Genomic DNA, 21,032 nt, shown 5'->3' with positions numbered 1-21,032 from the left:
CACACACACACACACACACACACATTTTTTTTCTGTTATGGTTTATCACAGGTTATTGAATATAGTTCCCTGTGCTATACAGCAGGACTTTGGTGTTTATCCATTCTATATATAATAGTTTGCATCTGCTAGTCCCAGACTCCCAATCTATCCTTCCCCCAACCCCCTCCCCCTTGGCAGCCACAAGTCTGTTCTCTATGTCTGTGAATCCATTTCTGTTTCATAGATAAGTTCATTTGTGTCATATTTTAGATTCTACATATCAGTGATATCATATGGTATTTGCCTTTCTCTTTCTGACTTACTTCTCTTAGTATGATTAGCTCCATCCATGTAGCTGCAAATGGCATTATTTCATTCCTCTTTTATGGCTGAGTAATATTTCATTATATATATGTACCACACGTTCGTCTGTTGATGGCATGTCCCCCTTTTATTGCGAGGAGTGTGAGAATGTATAGATATTTTAGGATCTTTCTTCCATACCAGCAAACTAGGCTGTGTAATTCTCATGGTATAGTAGTGGCTCAAAAAACTTGATCCTGATTTTTTAAAAAGTTATGAGACATGAGCAAGTCCCAATAAAAAGGTAGATTTTTTCCACATACAACTTGGGTAAATGATTTTTGATTAGGGGAGAGTTCTTTCTTTGGGGAAAGAAAATGCCCAGCTCCATCAGACTATTCCTTCCCATGCTCCGAAAGCCCGCCCTTGAGTAAGCACAAAGAAATATGTGCAGATTTTCAAATATGACTTCACCAACCACCTGCATGCCTTTAGTGTATTGGAATTTAGTTCATCTAGGTTGAGTCTTGACTGGGAGAAAAAGGCAGACACCCCCTAAATTGCCTCAGGGGAGGATAACCTGAAGGGACCCCAGTCCTCCCAGAAAGCAGAGCAGCCAGCTGCTTTCAGAGTGAGACCATCCTAGCAGGTCTGACCTCCCTCCCTCCCTCTCTCCCTCCCTACCTGGATCCACCCCCAGCTCCACGCTCTCACGCTGGACTTCTCTTCCCATCCAATACTTTGTGCTCAGCCATCACAAAGTATGGTCATTATTCTCTTCCCATTCAAGGAAAAGAGTTCAAGAGACCTGGGCTTTATGAAATCTCAAAGAAATCCTGAGGTGTCACTAACATTAGAAATTAAAATGTTGTGATGAGCAGTGGGATGGAAGCATCTGACAGCACAAACCTTTCAGGGCTACAGAGGGGCCATTTCATGTTTCCAGCTGATAAAGATGGAACGAATGGACAACCCCAGGAGGGGATGGTCCTGTAGGATGATGGGGTCCCAGGAAACCTGTGGGATGGGGGTGGTATAGGCTCAGTAGTTATTCTGGGGCTTAAAGGATAAAGGCAGGTAAAATATGGAACCATGTCAACTACACAGAGAGAAGCCACTGATGATTTAGAGAGAGAGGGTTTCCTTCCCCTCCTCTTTAAGCATCTTTGCCCCCTGCAAGCTGTCATCCCCATTTTCCTGATCATAGGTGGAAGGGAGGCCAATCTCTGGCGCCTCCCTATCAGGAAGGGAGTAATCAAGTATAAACGCTCCCTTTTCTACAGACAGAAAAACTGACACTCACAAAAGCAGCACCCTGACAAGTTGTATGTATATGCGGACTTTTCCTCCTAGACAGGCAAGAGGGGGGACTAAGAACAGAATCCAGCATGTCAGTGACCAGCTTATGGAATTTTGCCATCGTGAAAAAACTGGAGAAAATCCTTTAAAGCACAATAAAATTAAATCCATATCTGATGCTTAGGCAAGCTACCACTTAAAAAAATGAGTCTTCTGCCCTAAGAATCCATTATTTCTAACTGATTTTCTATCTGTGTGGGGAACTCACTGCCATGTGTGTTTCTGGACTAGCTCTCCAGTCATTTTTAAGCAGTGAATCAGGGACAGGGGATTACCGGTGGCTAGAAATGGACTTAACATGACAAATGGCGACTGGAGTTGTGTTGAAGGCTAGTCATTATTTATCACGGCAGGCAGTGTGTGTGTGTGTGTTGGGGGGGGGTGGTATGGGTTGAATTTCACCTTGAGGGACACATACATTGAATGGCTAGGGTGCAGAGCCCCAGAAAAATAGCAAAAAATAACTGGTAGTTTGCTGGACATCAGGATTAGTAATATATTTGGTTAAACCATATGGAATTTCCAATTTTTGTAAATAAAGAATGGTTAAATATGAGCAATTTCACATGGTTCAATCTATCAATTGCATGTTACTCAAAAGACACTTGAGTTTGGATGTCCTATTTCCCATGAGGATCTCAAAGAATTGCTACTGCAAAGATGGCAACATCCATTTTAAAGATGGACAGTGAAGCCCGGACCACAGTCAAAGACCAAACCTGAAAGATACTGGAAAATGGAATTCTCACTGGGCTTTTTCAGTTTTAGAATGGTACCTAGATCCTTCCTTCTCAAGAATGCTCCTTGGAACTCTGAATTCCAGGAACACTAATGCTATTGAGTGAGAAGAAAATATGAAAGATTCTGGAGGGAAACCAAGTGAAACAGGTCTCTTTACTGCAGGATTTCTCAGAGCTTGTAATATGCAAATATCTATGGCAAATACCCAAATGGGAAGTGGTGTGTACACATTATTTTCCAAAGGTACTTTACGCAAGCTTACCTCTCACCTTATTCCCCACACTTTAACGTGCACACACGTCACCTGGGGATCTTGCTAAAATGTAGATTCTGATTCAGTGGGTCAGGGACTCTGCATTTCTAACAAGCACCCAGGTGGTGGTGACATTGATGCTCCTGGTCCATGGATCACATTTTGAGTAGCTGAGCTACTCAAAAGGGGTTTAGTGTCTTCCAGGGACCATTCCCAGGCATTGGGTGGGCCTGGCTCTGAACACGAGAGAAAGGCAGGCCCCGATGTGCAAGAGAGAAGGCAGCGCCTTGGTCTCACCTCCATAAACTCGGTGCTGGAGCCCACATGCTGCCTGAAGCACAGAAGGAAGTTCTCCTCGGTCGGCAAGATCTGCGCCAGCTGTGGGGATCAGAGAGCAACAGTAACATTACGGAGAGCCCTGCCAGGAAGCAAACAGACTTTCCTGCAGGAAGGATGGAAAACAGCCAGTGGCAAGGCAGCATGGGAGTCACATTTTGCTCCATTTTGCTTCCTTCCTTGAGAACAGGGGCTGGCAGCCCTTCAAAGGGGAAGAAGGATGTTCTGAGAAGCGCTTCTGGGTCACCCCCAAACCTTTGGGTATGAGCAGCTGGAGGGACAGAAAGTGGTGCCACTTTAAAACGCAAGTATCCAGACTCAGAAGAATACTTAATAGCTGATTCCATACATATAATTCTAGAAAATGCAAATTAATCTGAGATTGGTGGCTGCTAGTGCAGGATGGCCTGACCAGACAGAGGAACATTTTGGGGGTGATGGAGATGCCGTATTTTGATTGTGGTGGTGATTACATGGCTGTATACAACTGTCTAGACTCATGGAATTTTACACTGCAAATCGATACTGCTTATTATATGTACATTATACCACAACAAATACGATTTTTAAAAAACTGCAAGTACTCTAAGGTGCTGCAAACACTGTTGGCTGCCCCCCCCCCGCAATGGCCTTCCCCTCTTCTCTCAGCATGCTTGAGTCACAGGCAAATCCTAGTTAGTCTCAGCTAGATGTGATAATCCCATGTCCCTTGCCAGTGATTGGCTTATGGCTAGACATGTGACCTACTCCTGGCCAATGAAATGTGAGGGGAGCTCTACTGCGGGTACCCCTGGGAAAGGTTTCCTTATTCTTATCAGGGACCAAATGAGATGGGCTCCTTCTGCATCTGGATGTGATGCCTGGAACTGCTCTAGCCAGCTTGCTACCAGCCTGAGGATGAAGCCGTTTTTGGGATGGAGAACAGAACCAAGAGAACTGCCGAGAAGCAGGGCTGGAGACCTGGTCTCCTTCACCAGGAGCCAATCCTTCTCATGGCCTTTCTCATTAGGAGCCTCTCATAGTTTAAGCTAAGAGTCAATATATTATGGCCCATGAGCCAAATCTGGCTCAATACCTGTTTCTGTAAATAAACTTGTATTGGAACATGGCAGCGCCCTTTCATTTACATACTGTTTGTGGTGGTTCTGTGCCACAGGGCAGAGTTGAAGAAGGCAGGGTTTACAGCTTGCAAACCCTAAAACACTGACCATAGTCTGGAACTTTACAGAAAAAGCCTGCCAACCCCTGGTTTAAGCCCATTTGAGTCAGGATGTTCTGAGGCCTGCAGTTTAGGCATCTATAGGGGATGGTCTTGGTGCTTTTCACAGATCACCTTTAACTAGGCTGGTAGCCCATCCCTCAGCTGCTGTGAAGGATGACCGCTAGTGGCTCATAGCTGCCCCCTGCAGGAGAACTGCCCTCCACCAAACTGCCCCAGCCATCCTTCCCTCTGACCCCCATGCTGGAGGGGGCAGCTTGCATCCAACGCCTGATTGACATAGGGGTACAAAGGACCATCCTACCCCTTGCTTCAAGGTGGGGCCAACCCCGTGGCGCAATCCACACTCCAGAGCCCCCCATGAGATCAGGCCAAGAAGAGGCTCCAGCTGAGACCACACGCTTGCTTGGCTTCTTCCTCTGCCCTTTCCTGTTGCTCTCTCCTGCCTTCTCTTGAAATCCTACCCACGAATCTCTGTCCTGATCTCTCCTTCCAGGGCACTGACCTAAGGCACCATGGCAACCAGTCCATCCCAGGAGGAGTTCTGCCCTCCTTTGTGTGCCGCTGTCATCATTCTGGACCACTTGACCATGGGTTGCAAACTGATTTCCAGAGGTGTCTGGTTAGGCCTGCACACACATGCACATGTATGTGCACATGCACATGTGTCTGTATAAGTGTATGTGTGTATATATAAATTGTTAAACAAGGAGGCCATTAGACTGAGGTAGCCTTAATGCCTTAGTAGCCTACATAAGCAAACCAAAGTCTAAACAAACAGCCAAAGCAGCCAACTAGGCTTTCCTGACTAATGCAGCCACTCACACTCTAGCCAATCAAATAATTTCCTTGCTTTGTAACTGTCTCTTCTATATAAACGTCTTTCCCTTAGCTCCCATTGGTAGAGTGTTCCTAACTATTTTAGGTTCGGTGCTGGCCCATTTGAATTGATTTTTGCTCCAATAAACTCTTAAAATTTTTAATATGCCTCAGTTTATCTTTTAACAATATGTATATATCTATGCACATCAATACACACATATGAATGTATGTGTGTGTATATATTAATATATATAAATTATACATGCTACATATATAAATTATATATATATATACACACACACACACACACCTTTGGATGCCTTTAGGTGGGGCATGAACTCTCCTGTTCTGCAAACTTCACCCTCTCTTCTGTCTTAAACTGAGCTCATCACACGTTTATAGTACCCGTTGGACCCTGAGAGCATTAAAAGTCTTCATCCCTGTCTTAGGCCAATGTTTGTTGCTTCCTCGTTCCTTGTGAGTCAAAGGAAAAGCTCCATCTGTTCTCTTTCATCAGCCTAAGTGCTGGGGGTGGTGGTGGGGCTTTAGGACCACCACCTCACTCGGATCCCTAGAATGACTCTTGTGCATGGGAGAGGCACAGGCAACCGACGGCCCTTCCCGTGTAGCTCTTAGCAGGATACTAGGACTCACCTCTGCCATCTCGATTTTCCCATCTGCGTTCTTGTCATACTTCTGCATGAATTCCTTCATCTTCTCCCCAAAGTTGTCACTCTTTGACATCTGCAGAAAGACAAAGGGCGCTGATTTTGCTGCTGGGTCCCCTGCGAACCGTGGATCTCTCACCCTCTCGGTGCAGCGACGGTGGGGAATCATTCTGCACCCCAAATATGCAGGCATGGCACCAGGTTGAACCAATGCTCTGAGTAATCAGGGCTGCACCCTTTCCCTTTTTAGGGTTCCTCCAAATCTAAGTGTTCGCTCTCTTTTTAAAAATTTATTATTTATTTATTAATTTATTTATTTTTGATTGCGTTGGGTCTTCGTTGCTGCGCGCGAGCCCGCTCCAGTTGCAGCGAGCGGGGGCCGCTCTTTGCCGCGGTACATGGGCCTCCCATTGCAGTGGCCTCTCCTGCTGCGGAGCACGGGCCCCAGGAGCACGGGCTTCAGTAGTTGTGGCACGTGGGCTCAGTAGTTATGGCTCGCGGGCTCTAGAGCGCAGGCTCAGTACCTGTGGCGCACGGGCTTAGTTGCTCCACAGCACGTGGGATCCTCCCGGACCAGGGCTCAAACCCGTGTCTCCTGCATTGGCAGGCGACTCTTAACCACTGCGCCACCAGGGAAGCCCTAAGTGTTCTCTTCTTTGAGGCTCAATCACATAATTTTCAAAGGGAAACAGAACATATGGATGTGCTCTGTACCACATAGGTAAACATGCCCGTCTGCCTTTGAGATGGATTAAACCATAAGTCTATCAGAAGGGTGAGGACTTATTTCCATCACTCAGGTGTGAGAACTCAGGCCCCAACATTTCATTGAGGCAGCTTCTAATAAGCCCAACCTATTGCAGGGGCCCCCAATAAGTTCTAGACACTCCACCAGAGCAAAGGCGATCGCTCATTTTCTTCTTTAAAGACAAACTGGAAATTCTGCAATGCTTTTCACTCTGATTTTAGGCTAGGAAGAATGTGAAGAGAAAGTCTATATAGTTGAGGGGTCATTTAAATAGTCCACTAGATGAATGTGACTACTAAAAAGGCAAAGAACTTCAAAAGTTCTATTGGGCCTTCATTGCCTAACTTAAATCTAAGGTTCTCTTGAAGTTCTCAGAGCTTCTCTTCGTTTGGGGTGCTGCTTATTAAGTATTTCCATTAGTGAGCTCTTCCTTATCCCTAATCAGTGATGAATCATCTTGGCATCTGAAGCCTCTTCGCTTATCTAACGGCTTTCTGGTGGGTTGTGTGTTTCCTAGGATTGGGCCAAGGAGAATTCTACCAATTCTTAGAGTCTTTTCTGAATCCCTTCTATTGTTTTTTACCTTTTGGACTGGTATCAACTTGCCCATATGTATTTGTTTATCAATATTTATTGCGTTACATCTACAAATGTGCATGGAATGAGCCTAGGCCCTTATCACAAATGTGGCCATCCTATTTGCTTTCCACAACAGTCCCCATGATGTTAGTAGCCTGTCCATTTTACACACAAACGGCGGCTGAGATGACGTGACTTCTGAGGTCACCAGAATTTGAACTCATGACTCTTGTTTCCAAGGCCACTATTTTTTCTACCACAGAACAGCTGCTCTGAGATCCAGTCCGGGGTGATGTTAGTTGAGAATGTTGTTGACAGACTTGAAAATCACCCCTGATGCCATCTGAGGAAGGGAATGACTAAGAGAAGGATTTCAGATTTGAAGCACTTTGTAAAAACACATTCCTCCATCTACCCCACGATCCCAGAACCAGTTGTGAAGCCTGTGTTTTCTGTGATCCGGGCTTCATTATCCTAGTAATGAGGGGTGACGGGGGACTGTTGATAAACAAACCCATGAATCACCTCCATCACTTAAGCCCGTTGCTTGGACATCTTCCTCACCAGGGCGCGCTGACGAGAGCTCTGAACCGGGGGCTCACCAGTGGATTTGTGACTCATCTCCCAAAGCGCTCCATGAAGCCTCGCTAATAAGCAGTGGATTGGCCAACAGACACGCAGCAGGGGAGAGTAGAGAGACCACCCCCGCGACCAAAGGACCCGCATGAGCTGGCGGGGAGGGAGTTGGTCTGACTCCATATATTTGAGAACCAGACATGGGAATCACAACAGACTACCTCCAATCACCTTACCTCTTCAATATTTCAGACGTTCCCCCAAAAGGCTTTAGTGAAGTCAATCGTGCCAGGTTGGCACGTGGGGAAACAATGTGCCTGCCATTAAGGGCCTGGGACATGATTTGCAGTCACTTCAGGCCATGAAGGGCAGTCTGACACCTGCACACATGAGCCAGTACGATCTGGCTCACATGCTGGTTTGGAGCAATCCTCCACTTTCCTCTAGGTCCTTGCCGAGGTTCCAACCTTGGTTGGTCTAGAACAGTGGTTCTCTAGTGGGGACGATTCTGCATCCCCTGCAGGGGACATTTAGTAATGTCCAGAGACATTTTTGATTGTCACAACATGGAGGGGTGCTACTAGCATCTCATGGGTAGAGGCCAGGGATGCTGCTAATCATCCTGCAGTGCCATGGACAGCCCCCCATGACGAAGAGCTGTCTACCCCAAATGTCATTAGTGCCGAGGCTGAGAAACTCCAGTCTTGAATAAAGGCACTTGAAACCCTCTAGGCATCCAATCTTGAGTCATGACCCCTCTGAGCATATTAGGTAGGCTATGGACTCTTCCCTAGGAAAAAATACTTTTTATACACACAGACGCAGACACAAAGTTTTGCAGTTTTGGGGAGTTTATCAAGCCCCGGTACCCATGAACACCCCTCAATCCCAGACACCCAGAGATAGTGAGGTAAGGTACTCTTTTAAGGGAGTATTTCAATTTTTAAAATCCTTCCAGATAAAAGAAAAACTCTAAGGGTCAAGACCAGAGATGTCAGGCTGCTGATGGAATGTATGACCTAGGACAGACAATCCTCAAAGCCATGGTCAGGATGACGGAAAATTCCAAACAATGGGAGAGGGGTCTGGGCTTACCATGCCAGAGCCTTTTCTTGCCTTCTCCAGTTCTTGGAAGAAGTTTTCTAGCTCTTTACCTTCAATATACCCATTTCCTGCAAAGATAGCAAAGAAAAAAAGCAATGAACCTCAGAGCTAAGTAGTAAAACTTATGGTGGATGGGTGGGGTGGGGAAGTGGGGGGCTTCACTGAGAACTTGTTCTCCTCACTGGTCAAGCAGGTGTCTGGGCCAGCCCTGGACTGTTAGGGATGTGGGTCCTGCCCTCTGGCCATTTGCAACCATAGAGACCCAAGATTAATAACGGCGTTGCCTTTGGGATATACGTTCAGTAGTCAGAGACTGGGAGGGACCAGCGTGTGGGCCATGCTGGCAGAGGGAGCAGGACCTGGGAGCTGTCTGTCCATAGCCAGCTGGGCAAGCAGCAGGAGCTGGAGATCTGACAGGGGACAACAGGTCATCAGCCTCGAGATTTGTCAGCAGGTGGCAAGCCCTGGTCACTAGGGCGAATGAGGTCAGAGGCAGAACTTGGGTCTTTGGGGTAGGAGTGTGTACTGAGTTGAAGAGTGTCCCCCCAGGGACTTCCCTTGTGGTCCAGCGGTTCAGACTCCGTACTTCCACTGCAGGGGGCACGGGTTCAATCCCTGGTCGGGGAACTAAGATTCCGCAAGCCGCTCGGTGCAGCCAAAAAAATAATAATAATAAAGTAGACTTTCTAATAAAAAAAAAGAGTGTCCCCCCAGAATCCATGTCCACCTGGAACTCAGGATGTGACCTTATTTGGAAATAGGGTCTTTGCATATGTAATTAGTTAAGATGAGGTCATACTAGATTAGGGTGGGCCCTAAATCCGATGACTGGTGTCCTTAGAAGAAGGCCAAGTGAAGACACAAAGATACACAGGGAAGAAGGGCACATGAAGACAGAGGCAGAGATTGGAGTGATGCATCTCCAAGCTAAGGAGCACTGTGAATTGCTAGCAACTACCAGAGGCCAGGAGAGGGACATGGAACACATTACCCCTCAGAACCTGGAACCAGCCCTGCCAACACCTTGATTTTGGACTCTAGCCTCCAGAACTGTGAGAGAATCGATTGCTGTTGTTTTAAGCCACCCAGTTTGTCATACTTTGTCACGGCAGCTCCAGGAAGCTAATGCAGAAGGGAAGAGTGGCAAGAGAAAAGCAGGGATGGGGGCACCTGAGAGGTGGTCACAGGGATCAAGCATATGGGAGGCAACCCACTCCACAGTAATGAAGAGAGGGGGCTCTGAGGTCTGTGGAGGTAGATTCAAATCCTGGTTCTGCTGTACTTACGAGCTGTATGGCTTTGGGAAAGTTATTTAACCCATGTCATCTGTAAAATGGGTAATTAAATGGGATTTTTGTATGTAAAGCCTGTCACTCAGTCCGTTATGGGTGCAGTGTAAATGTTACTATTGTTTGAGTGCAATTACCAGAACTTGTATAAAAAATGGGAATGAATTTGGGTGAAAAGTGCCGTTATCAGGACCGGGTCCCAAGGTCAAGGCCTGACTTGCAAGATCACGTACGTAGTAAGAAGTCCTTTAGGTTCTTCACCACTGAACCCCAAAGACCTAGAGACCAGGGACCAGGGCGAGCTGAGTCCATGGCCAAGCTCCCTGGTCTGTCTGTGATGGGGAGGAATCATTTGTGGGTGGGAAATCAGACAGGTCTAAGGCAGTGCTCCCCAGACTGCTGTGAATGGGAATCTCCTAGAATCTTAAAAAAAAATATGGACGTCTGGCTCCCATCCCCAGACATTCTGATGTAATTGGTTTGGGGTATGAACTAAGCATCGTGATTTTTAAAAAAAGCTCCCAGGTAATTTCCATATATATAGCAAGGTTTGGAAACCAGTGACCAAGTCAAGTTCCAAATCTGATCTAAAGCAGTTGAGCAAGGTTCCCATAGAGAATATTCAACTTGCACAGGAAAGGGAGATGGTAGCTTGCTTCAGGGCAAATGGCGTTACAAACTAAACAAAGAGAATCAAAAAGAAGTATTTAGCCTGGCCTTGGTGGGGGCTTTGGGAGGCTGGAGGGCGATGTGGGAGTCGGGGTGTGTGTTCTTCCTAGCCTACCCCACTAGTGTCCCCTGAGGATTTAAATTTGGAATGAATAATCCTAGTGGCGCTCTCTAGTGGGGAAGATGCCACAATACATAGTGTATGGAGGAATCATGTGAGATAAATTAAGTATTTTTATCTGCAGGGAAAAGATATGATTGTAATTGCAGGGCGGGGGGGCATGGTGGGGAGAGATGAGACTTGAGTTCCCTTTTTTCCCCTAGGCTAGAGTGGTCATCTTTCTTCTAGGATGTTCTGAAAGCTTCCTGGGAGAGCTGGACAGCTGCAGCAGGGGACTGAGGAGGGGAGGGAGGGAGGGAGGGAGGGAGGAAGGGCTTTCTAGACAAAAGGGCAGTGGTCCAGTTGACAATGCCACTGAGTTGGAGGAACGAGTACTCTTTCTCTCGCTGGTCGCTCCCTGCCGTGATCTGGCTATTCTTCCATTTCTCAGGCAGGAAGCTGAGCTCAGCCCTGGGTCCAGGAGCAGGGGCTGGGGTTTGAGGGGCCGGGGGCGGGGGGCAGGGGTGGAGCTCACATTGTGAGCATGCGCTGGGGTTCCAAGTACCAGAGGCCTCAGAGCTGGGCCCGGGCCAGGGCTGGGTGGACACCTGAGTCAGTGAGTACGAGTCTGTTTTGTGAGCGTATTAGGAGGCGGCTGAAGTATCTATGAGGGCTACTTGCACACGGTCGGCAGGGAAGGCCTCGCTGAGAAGCCCCAGCTACTAGCAAAGGCAGGGAGTGGGGGCCAGTGCCCCTGTGGAAAGAAACCCCTCTTGCCACGCTGAGAATTACAGTACCATCTTGCTCTGTGCAGAGGGACAGAAATGTTGTTCAATTCCACAAGCCTTTATTTTTTGGAACTGGACAACAGTTCAACGTTGTGGGAACTATAGCCAAGTTTAGATATGGGCCTGTTCCCCAAGAGCATTTAATGGTCTACGGGGGTGAGGCAGCCAGACAAGAATAGCAGGAATCTACCAGTTGAAGGGAGAGGGTGAGGAGCAGAGATTAGATAGGCAGGCAGGGGCTGCAGGGCCCAGACGGGGCATCCTCCAGCACTGGGGGAAAAGGCCTTCGCTACTTTGGCTTCCCTCAGAGCAACTCCCTAACCATCACGCGGGAGGCACCTATTATACGAGGTGGGAGTAGAGGACAGGTTGGCCTACCTCCTTCCAGGGAGGACTTCAGCACTGGGCAAGTGGTTTGCTTTTTCTATGACCGTCTTATAGGGGGGTGGGGTGACTGGCCACCGTGCAAATCTCATGTGGATGGGCATTGATAAGGATGTGGTTACCATAGCAACCATCACTCCTAACTTCCCCATATCAAACCGCAACCTGTGAATATTAGGGAGGGGGATGGGAGGAGCCGGGGACCCTGCATCCTTCCTTATTCTGGGCTTGCTACCATTCTTCACCACCATGGTGCCTCAGTTTCCCCAAATTTTGAAGTGAGACAACACTTCTTTACAATTAATCTGACCACAGACACTTGGAAAACCTTGACCAAAGAATGCCCTGCCTCACAGTGGAGAGGGGCTTGTTTCTCACTGAGATTTGTGCGTACAGATTTTCTGAGAGTTGAACAGGTAAGAGGAACCCGATTAAGGGTCGTAAGTCTACCACCAGCTCTGACTGTCCATGCGATGTCGAGCAAGTCAATCTCTCTGAACCTCAGTTTCTTGATCTCTAAAATGGGTATAACTATTTATGCTCAAAACTATTTATGCTTTTTTTTACTTTATAGAACCATTGTGACAGCCATACAAGATAAGGCTGTGAAAGCATTCTGGAAAATGTAAAATCTCACATAAATGGAAAGCATCATTTTTATACTCTGCTGTTAAGGTCTTCTGAACCAATCCATGGCTGTAAACCCTTCAGCCCAAAGAGTTCCAGCATGACTGCAGCCTCAGAGTCCTGATTCTCAGCCCAGGCTATGTATTAGAATCACCTGGGAAGCTTTTCAAAGTGCACCACTGCCTGGGCCTTACCCACAGAGCTCCTGATTTAATTGATGGGGTGAGGGTGCCTCCTGGGCATATTTTCAAAGCTCGCCAGATGATTCTGATGTGCAGTCAGGATTAAGGACTGCTTTAGTGCGACCTGTCTCAAATTTTAAGGTATGCAAGAATTACCTGGGGAGCGTATTAAAATGGAGATTTTAATTTGGTGGGTCTGAAGTATGAGGGCTTGTCATTCAAAGTGTGGTCTGTGGAACGGGAACATTGGAATTACCTGGGAGCTTGTTAGAAATGCAGAATCCCAGGCCCCACCCCAGACCTGCTGACCAGAATCTGGATTTTAACAACATAGGAGCATGAACATTTCAAAGCAGAACCACTGCTTTTGAACGTGAGCATCTTCTCCCTAGAGAGACAGCGCCTTTGGCTTCACATTCAAGGTTGAGGTGGGGGGCTGGTGTGAAGCCCGAGATGGTAGACTGGGGTCTCATTCTGACAAGTGATGGCACCTCTTTTGACAAGAGGGGCCTAGACCAGCACTATTCAAAGAGTGGTTGCGGCCTGACAGTGTCAGTATCACCTGGGAGCTTGTTATAAATGCAAATTCTCAGACCAACCCCAGACCAACTGAATCAGAATTGTTAGGAGTGAGGCCGAGAAATCTGCGCTTGAACCAGTCTCCTGTGCGCTTAAGTTCGAGAAGCACGGGCCTAGGGCGTGGTGCTCACAAATCTGTATTATTCTGTGTTGCGGAGTTTAAGGAAATCAAGGAGGGGAGTTATGCAGTTTTAGACTCCTCATTACCTGCACAAGAAAGCGTTCATGAAGCCAGGCCTCCTGGCTGTCCGGAGTTCAAATTTATGGAAGGGCAAATAGCCCTCTACCCTCCAGCCTGAGTTCCTCTGGGACAAACGCCACCCTTTGCGGCAAGAAATTGACTTCCTCAGGCTCTGCTCCAATATAAATATTACTTTGCGTGGTGCTCACCATTTACAAAGAGCTCTCCCCTCCCTGCCCCATCTGGTCTTCAGGACGCTGCCAGGTAAGCAGACGGGTGTTATCGACCCCGTGTTAGAGAGGAGTTTGAGAGGAAAGAAATTGAACCACAGCTAACATCCTGTTTTCCTTCTATTCACCCCAGGGACGACCTCTGTCCATATCTGTATTTTGTTTTGGTTTCTCTCTTTGTCAGTCACACACACACGCACACGCACGCACACACACACACACACCCCACACACACATGTCTCCCAGAGGCTCCTTGGGGTAAAAACCCAGTGCAAACAGCTACTGGATGAATGTTTAGACGCTTGACTTTAAATCTGTGTTTCTGGGCAGAGCTGCTTCTGGAACAGAGGCTCTGGAACTGGGCTGGGTCCCCTGAACCTGTGGACATCTGGCAGCCTAATGCTGGGCCAATTCCCTGTGTGGAGGAGGCCAGAAGGATGGGGCAGATTGGGCGAGAGAGGAGGGGAGGCAGCCGAGAGCCAGAGAGGAGGGGGAGAGGGCCAAAGCCAGAGGCCCCAGCTGGGACCTGCGGGGCAAAGGCGGGATCTGATGCAATCCTCCAGGACAGCCACCAGGTCCAGAGCTGGAGAGGCTCAGTTCTTGAAGAGCCTCACGCCTGCTCTATTAATTCTGGCTCCCTGGGTATTGGGAGGGATTTCCCTGAGGGGTCTCCTTAGCCCTGGAAACCTCCCCCAGGGGCTCAGGTAGTGAAACTACTGAAGTCAAAGGGGAATAAACAAGGCGAGTAGGGCAGGGACGCGGGATTGCTGGTGGCCGCCCATGCGAGGCGAGGCGAGGCTGAAGTGTCCTGTTTGTGAAAACATCCCCGCAGCTGCCTCTCTGGGGAGCCCCAGCTCTTCTCAGACACAGCTGCCTCCCCCATCGGCTGGCTGGGCCATGGGGCATGAGGGCCTCACAGAGGACGTCTGGCTGGCATGCCGCGGACATCCACACCGAAGGGCACTGTTGGCAAAACAAGTGGGGAATTTGGGGGTGAAAGCAGAGGTGGGATGGGGGACTTATTCCTAGGGCTTTACCCCAGGTGGGGCAGGAGGCTGCTCCCAAAGAACCCCAAATCCTGACATCAGGCCTAAACAGGACACATGGACCCCACAGAGAAATGCCGACAGGGTTAAAAGAAAGCTGCCCTCAGACAACTTTGGCTCCCTCCCAGCACCAGACCCCTTTGCCTTTAATGCTCCAAGAAGCAATCATTTTTATAAATCCTGTAATTATCTTATGAACAGCACAGTTGTATTGCATAGTAACAGCTGTAGGATTTGTGTAAATGCTTAATATATACTGGATATTCTGTAACCCTTTGGGGGCAGGTCTTTTATTATTATTATTATTAATTTTTATTGTTGTGTTAGTTTCTGCTGTGCAGCAAAGTGAATCAGCTGTATGTATACATATATCCCCTCTCTTTTAGATTTCCTTCCCATTTAGGTCACCACAGAGCATTGCGTAGAGTTCCCTGTGCTCTACCGTAGGTTCTCATTAGTTATCTATTTTATACATAGAGGTCTTCTTTTCAGTATTCCAAAAGACTTCTTCATTTAGAATTCCAGTGCAAGCTGCCCGGGCCTCTCTCCACCTCTGAGGGGCGCTGTTGTTCAGCTTTCTTCTGCTTCCCTTACCAGGGACACAAGCTCCTCAGTGACTGAGAGCCTGCCTGAGCACTCTCTTGTCTGGCCAGTGTCCCCCATGGGGGATGGGTTTGGAGGATGCTTCCGTTACTACTACTGGGTGTAGGAGGAGAGAGGAGGGGAGACTGCACAGGGCCTTCCTCAGTTCTTGGTGGTCCTTCCTGTCGTTCATTTTCAAAGTCCTCAGGGCCACACCCATATGGAACAAGGCTCAGTCCCTGTGCAAGGCTTTGAGAACCTCCTGCATCACTAGGGCCATCTGGAGGCAGACAAAGGCCTAGAAAACTCTGGGCAGATTCCCACACCTGGAGATATATATGGATTTCTTTTGGGGGGGTGTGCCCATAAAATTATTTTCTTCCTGAATATTTATTGTTTTGCTGATTACACAAGAAACACATGCTCTTGTAAAACACTACAGAAATTTACTTGTAAAGTTAAAGAAAATACCTTTTAATTTTACATCATCTACTCTGTAGAGAGGACCACTATTATTATTGTCTTTCAAATATTTTCCAGCATACTTGTTTCATTAATAGTAAAAATGGGCTCATACTATTAATAGTGTCCTGCCATAATTTAAAAAAATCTCCATAATACATCTTGGACACTTTTCCATGTCAGTACAAAAGCCCCATCTCAATCCCATTGGTTGCATAATATTCCACTGTAGAGATGAGCAGGATTTATTTTTCTGTTCCCTAGGGAAGCACAGTCTTAAAATTTCAGTATCCCAAAGAACTTGATACTAGGCCCCCTTGTTCATATAACTTTATGTATATGTACAAGCATATCCACGTAGGTTGATTCTTGGAGTGAGTGGGATTGCCTGCGTTGTCCTTGTCCTGTGAATGTCTGCTGGCCTCTGGGAGAGAAAATATCCCTACACTTGCAATTGCTTCCAAAGGGTAGCAAAGGCCAAGGGCAAAACTTGGCTCCTCACGGACCTTGTACTGATTGTCAGCAGAATAGGAGGCTGGTGGCCGTGTGGTCAGAACCACAAAGAGAGGCCAGTGTGAGCTCTGAGCTGGGCATCCCTCTGAAGCCTGGATCTTGCAGAGTGAGAACGTTTCTGACCGAGAAGTGACCAGGAAACAACAGAATGGTGGACTCAGTCATGTAGGGTATGTAAGGGTCACTCAGAGCATGGGGATGTTATGTCGAAGAGCTCCAGCCCCAACCTGGCTCACAGGGTGCACTCGGCTGCCGTCTTCCCTTCCTCTGCTTTTGAAAGATGACACCTGAACCCTTCCAAGTGCATTACCTTGGCTGACCACTGAGGAGGAGTGGGGGGGACTAGGAGAGGATTCCTGGGTCCCCCTACCCTCTCACTTTGCTGCGTGATCTTGTGAAAAGAACGTTGCCTCTTTGAGTCCCAGTTTCCCCCTCTTCAGACACCTGCTCCTTCCTTTCTCCACTGCAAGGCTGATGATAATTTTGAAGATAATCTAATTCTTTGGGCAAAGTCACCAGGATGACGGCTCTTCCTCCTCATTAGAAATGGGCTGAGTTAGGAGGGTCAGATTCCCTGCCTCATCTCCACTCTCCTCGGAATCCAGCTTCTCTACGGACTCCTAGTCTCTGTTTACTAGAGTCCAGGAGGGGTGGGGTGGGTCGGTGCTCCCCCTCCTTGGTGGCTGGGACTAATTGGGCTCCAGAGGGCTCACCCCAGGGACCTGGTGAGCTGTGGAGAGTCCTCCCGGAGCTCTTTAACTCTGTGAGCGGCAGGGGGACTCTTAGAGTCGGGAAAAAACCCCAAGATAAAAACAGAAGCCAGGGTTAGCAAGAGGAGGCCCAGCCAGGGCAGGGAGGACCTCAGGGGTGAGGGAGAAGCTCCCTGGCAGCCATGGGAGTTCAGGAGGGGACAGGTAGGGAAGGTCCAGAGCAAGGTGACCCACAGCTTAATTCTGGGTCCTTTAGTCGAATTTCAATTTGGCTATAGCCTCATTTTCCTAAATCGCCTTCTGCACCATCTCTGGTATTTTAATCCTTTTTTGCTTTCCTTCTCTGTTAGGTCCATGGTCCCTCCTTGGGACTTCCCTGAAGTGGTGACCAGAGCGGGCAATGGGATGCCGAGGGGGACAAGGAACCAAGAAGCAATCTAGCTCCCCTTTCACATTGAACCAGAGGTACGATGGTTTTGGGGGTCTTTAAAGACTCTTTGGCCTCATGCTAGCTTAGCTATGCTCCAGCCATAGGACCCCTCTCTAGTATTAAAGGGACTGCCCATCACCTCCGAGGCTGGATCAGGAGGGAAAGCAAGTGTCCAGAAACCAGAGTTGGGGAATTAAGCGCTGGCCAGGAACCAGTGCCGCCATCACCTCGCTACATGACCTCAGAGAAGTCACACTTTGTGTGTGTTCCCTCATCTGCACAAGGAGAATCGTGGTCTGCCCACAGCCTCACTGTGCAGGACCCAAGGTGCGATTGTGTTTTGAAAAGTACAAAGTCTCAGACAAATGTGAGGATTTGCATGATTATCAAGAGCGCTCTTGGTTGGCCCCGTGAGAACTGGGGGAGAATAGAACTGTGGAGTCCTCTGTTTATAGCTGACTCATCTGGCAGGAGGCCTGTGGTATAACCTTGGCCACTTGGTAACTTTCCTTGAATCATGCAAGTCTCTGGTGCAGATAAACTGGCAGGAGAAGCCTTAGGGAGTGCGCGTGTCACCTAGAATACAGAGAGGCTGCAATCTTCTTATAGCCCTTTCCCCCAAGGGAGTTTTATGGTACCAGCCAGGGATTGGACATACAGCCCCTCCTTAGCCCCATTTTACAGATTTAACAATCTACCCACCTCCTTTAGTAATTCATAGGCAGATCACCGTCCTAATCCAGGTGTCACATGGCCAGTCCTCTGCACCCCCAGATTCTCAGTTTGCTCCAAGGGAACAAAACTTCATTGGTTATCATACCCATTAACCCCTGCCTCTCCACAGCACTCTGGGCCGAGGGCCTCTGTTTAGCCACCTTTATGCCCGCCCTGCCGAGGTGAGGAAGGGAAGGGAGAAGAATGGAGGGAGCCTCCACCTGGTCCTCCCTCTGGTTCCCATGCCCCTCGCTCTCAATCCCAGGATATACACCCTGGGCCACCACCCTGCCAGTGGTCTGAGATGCCAGAATGTTTCAGATGCCCACCCCAGCCAGGACCTCTGAGAAGGAAATCAGATCACTTAATTTTTTGGAGTGGTGGAGAAAAAGTCTCTAGTGATATCAGAAGCCTCTAAAAGGGGGGGGGGCTCCCTTTATGCCTGAGTCAGGCCATCATAGACCCTTGGAATCCCAGTCCTTAGAGCCAACTTCCAAATGTCGTTCAGTCCAGCCCTCGATTTTTGGGTGAGTAAATGTCAAGACCACACAGAGCAGAGGGTGGGTCACTGAGGCATTTAAGATTGTGCCTCCCCCGATCCAGAGAAGGAAGGAGTCACCCAAAGCACCCAGGATTATCACCATGAGGGAACATGTCAGGCTGGCACCCCAAGCTTGCCTCCCACCACACCCTGTGAGTGGGACCTGAATGCCCGTGAGGGATGGAACGTGGGCAGAAGAAGCCTAGGGGATGCTCACTGCTGGATGCCCTCTCCACTCCTGCTCCCACCAAACAGGCTGGGGAGGCCAAGAGTGTCCCTTCAGGACCCCCCAGCTTGCCCCAGCCCCAGGACCCCACGGGGCTAACCTGGTATTCAACAAAAGGGGAACTTGAGGGAAGAAATGAGTGGGCGTCTGAGACCTGTGGCTGCCGCAGCTGAAGGCAGGATGTTACCTTGAAGAGAAAGGCGGGGAAGATAAGACGGCAGGGGGAGTCATGGGGAGCCTTGCCAGCCCAGGCCTCCCCTCTGGGAAAGCCCAAACTTGCCCAGAATGAGGCTGCAAAAGCCGGTGGGCTCTGTTGTCTCTGTCAGGGAAGAAAACTTGCGGGCGGTTGTCACCAGGGCAACCAGGTGTCTCCCAAACTCGAGACCCCGACCTCAGCAGGCTCTGCACCCAAAACACCCCCTGGGGCAATCTTACCCCTGCCCGCAACTTCCTTGCCCTCTTTCCTCCACCGCAGGTCCCCTGGGGGCGAGCGGGCACACAAGTTGGGAGCTTTACTGACCGTCTGCGTCAAAGTGCTTCCAGATCTCCAGGAACTGGGACGCCGTAAGCTCGGCCAGGTGCAGGTAAGGGGGCTGCTGCTGCTGCGGCCCAGCCATGGCGAGCCGCTCGGAGACCTCAGGCAGCACTGCGCTCTCGCTGCGCGCCGGCTCCTCTCCCGCACTCGGCCAGGTCTCGCGCGCCACGCTGCCTTTATATACAATCCGGAGGCTGCGCCCGCGCCCCGCCGGCAGCAGGGGGCGCGCGCGCTCAGAGAATCGGCTTGGGTCTCAGCGGGGCGGCGGCCGACCCGGGTCTCCGCAGGGGTTCGCGGGGTGGGGGCGCCCGTCTGTGCTGAGACCACTCCTCGCCTGGCCAGGGAAACAGAGGCTTTCGGGTGCAAAGGGGAGAGTGGCTGCCCTTGCCTTCCTTCTCCCTCTCTCTGATCATCTGGAGTGCAGCCACCACGTATCATCACTGGCAGCGGCAATAATACTAACAGTAGTAACAGCAACACCACCAGTAGTAATAATAATAAAAGTTTGACAAGTCTTTAGCACCGGGACTTCGGAGTTCTCTAGGACTTTCTCATGCCTCCTCTCGTCTGACCCTTTCACAGCAGGAAGACCAGGGACCACTTTTCCGATGAGGGGACTTGAGACTTCAAAGGACCAAATGACTTGCCCAGCCCGGCTCTGTTTCCTCGCTCTCATAGCTCCTTAATGGGGCCCAGACTTGCGGAGAAGCCGAGGGTTCTCTAGGCTTTACTGGGGGTGGCTGGAATCAGCGACCCCCAGGAGGGATCCAGATGGGAGTGGAGGAGGGGCTTCCACTGATTGCCCTCGTCTGGGTACCTCCCTCCACCCTCTGGTGCCTGCCGCACCCTGGTCAGGCTCTGGGGGCTTTGAGACACTCGTTCGGAGAGCTGCAGAACTATATCCTCCTCTACCAGGTCTTAGCCACGCCCACCCATGGACGTCGTGGGAATTTGCTTAGGCTGGTGGGCAGAGAAGCCCTCAACGCTGACCTAGGAATATTATGCGCTGGTCTCAGAAAAGACAGAAGCAGCTGCTGAGGGTACAGCCCGAGAATATAGACAGGACTCCCCAGCTGGGGGCTAGGCTCCCTCCCCATTCTCCCTGGGGGCCTGAGCCTGGGGGCCTGTCCTGGCCTTGTGGACCGTTACCCCCAGAGTGGCAGCTTTGTCCCCACTTTCTCCCCTCTCCTGCTGAGTGACTGAGAAATGAATTGATGCTCATTATCATGTGCTAATGAATGTTAGCTGAACTGCCTTCCAAAAGGAGAGCAAAGGCAAGGAGGTGAGAATGAAAAGGAGGTCACCAGGGGAGAGAGGAAAACCAGGAGGAGACAGAGGGGGTAGGTTGTTCCTTAGGGGGAAGGACGAGCCCATAGTGAGGCCAAAAGAGGCAATACAGAGTGAAGGTTCCAAAACCACTTGTTTTTTTTCTGCCCAGAGCAAAAGTGTTTAGAGTTCCTTGCAGGAACAGACTAGGAGAGAGGAGGTGTCATTAAGAAGCTAGCTTTCCAGGCCTGTATGCATCCCCCTCCCCCATGCTGCTGGCGAAGGGTC

At 49.3% G+C, this 21,032-nt stretch overlaps 1 protein-coding gene across 1 annotated transcript in view; it reads right to left on the bottom strand.

Moving 5' to 3' along the window:
* Window positions 1-19,560, bottom strand: part of CALB2 (calbindin 2) — a 28,227-nt gene extending 8,667 nt beyond the window's left edge. The window contains exons 1-4 of the mRNA XM_068528307.1: window positions 19,464-19,560; window positions 8,682-8,758; window positions 5,670-5,759; window positions 2,936-3,016 (exon numbers count right to left, since the gene is read on the bottom strand). Of these exons, the coding sequence (XP_068384408.1) occupies window positions 2,936-3,016; window positions 5,670-5,759; window positions 8,682-8,758; window positions 19,464-19,560 (345 nt within the window). The remainder of the gene's footprint in view (window positions 1-2,935; window positions 3,017-5,669; window positions 5,760-8,681; window positions 8,759-19,463) is intronic.
* Window positions 19,561-21,032: the final 1,472 nt, after the last annotated feature.

Source organism: Eschrichtius robustus, chromosome 19 (assembly GCF_028021215.1).
Source record: "Eschrichtius robustus isolate mEscRob2 chromosome 19, mEscRob2.pri, whole genome shotgun sequence".
Classification (NCBI taxonomy): Eukaryota; Metazoa; Chordata; class Mammalia; order Artiodactyla; family Eschrichtiidae; genus Eschrichtius; species Eschrichtius robustus.
The sequence above is the reverse complement of the archived record's forward strand: the minus strand, read 5'-3'. Positions and strand labels throughout refer to the sequence as shown.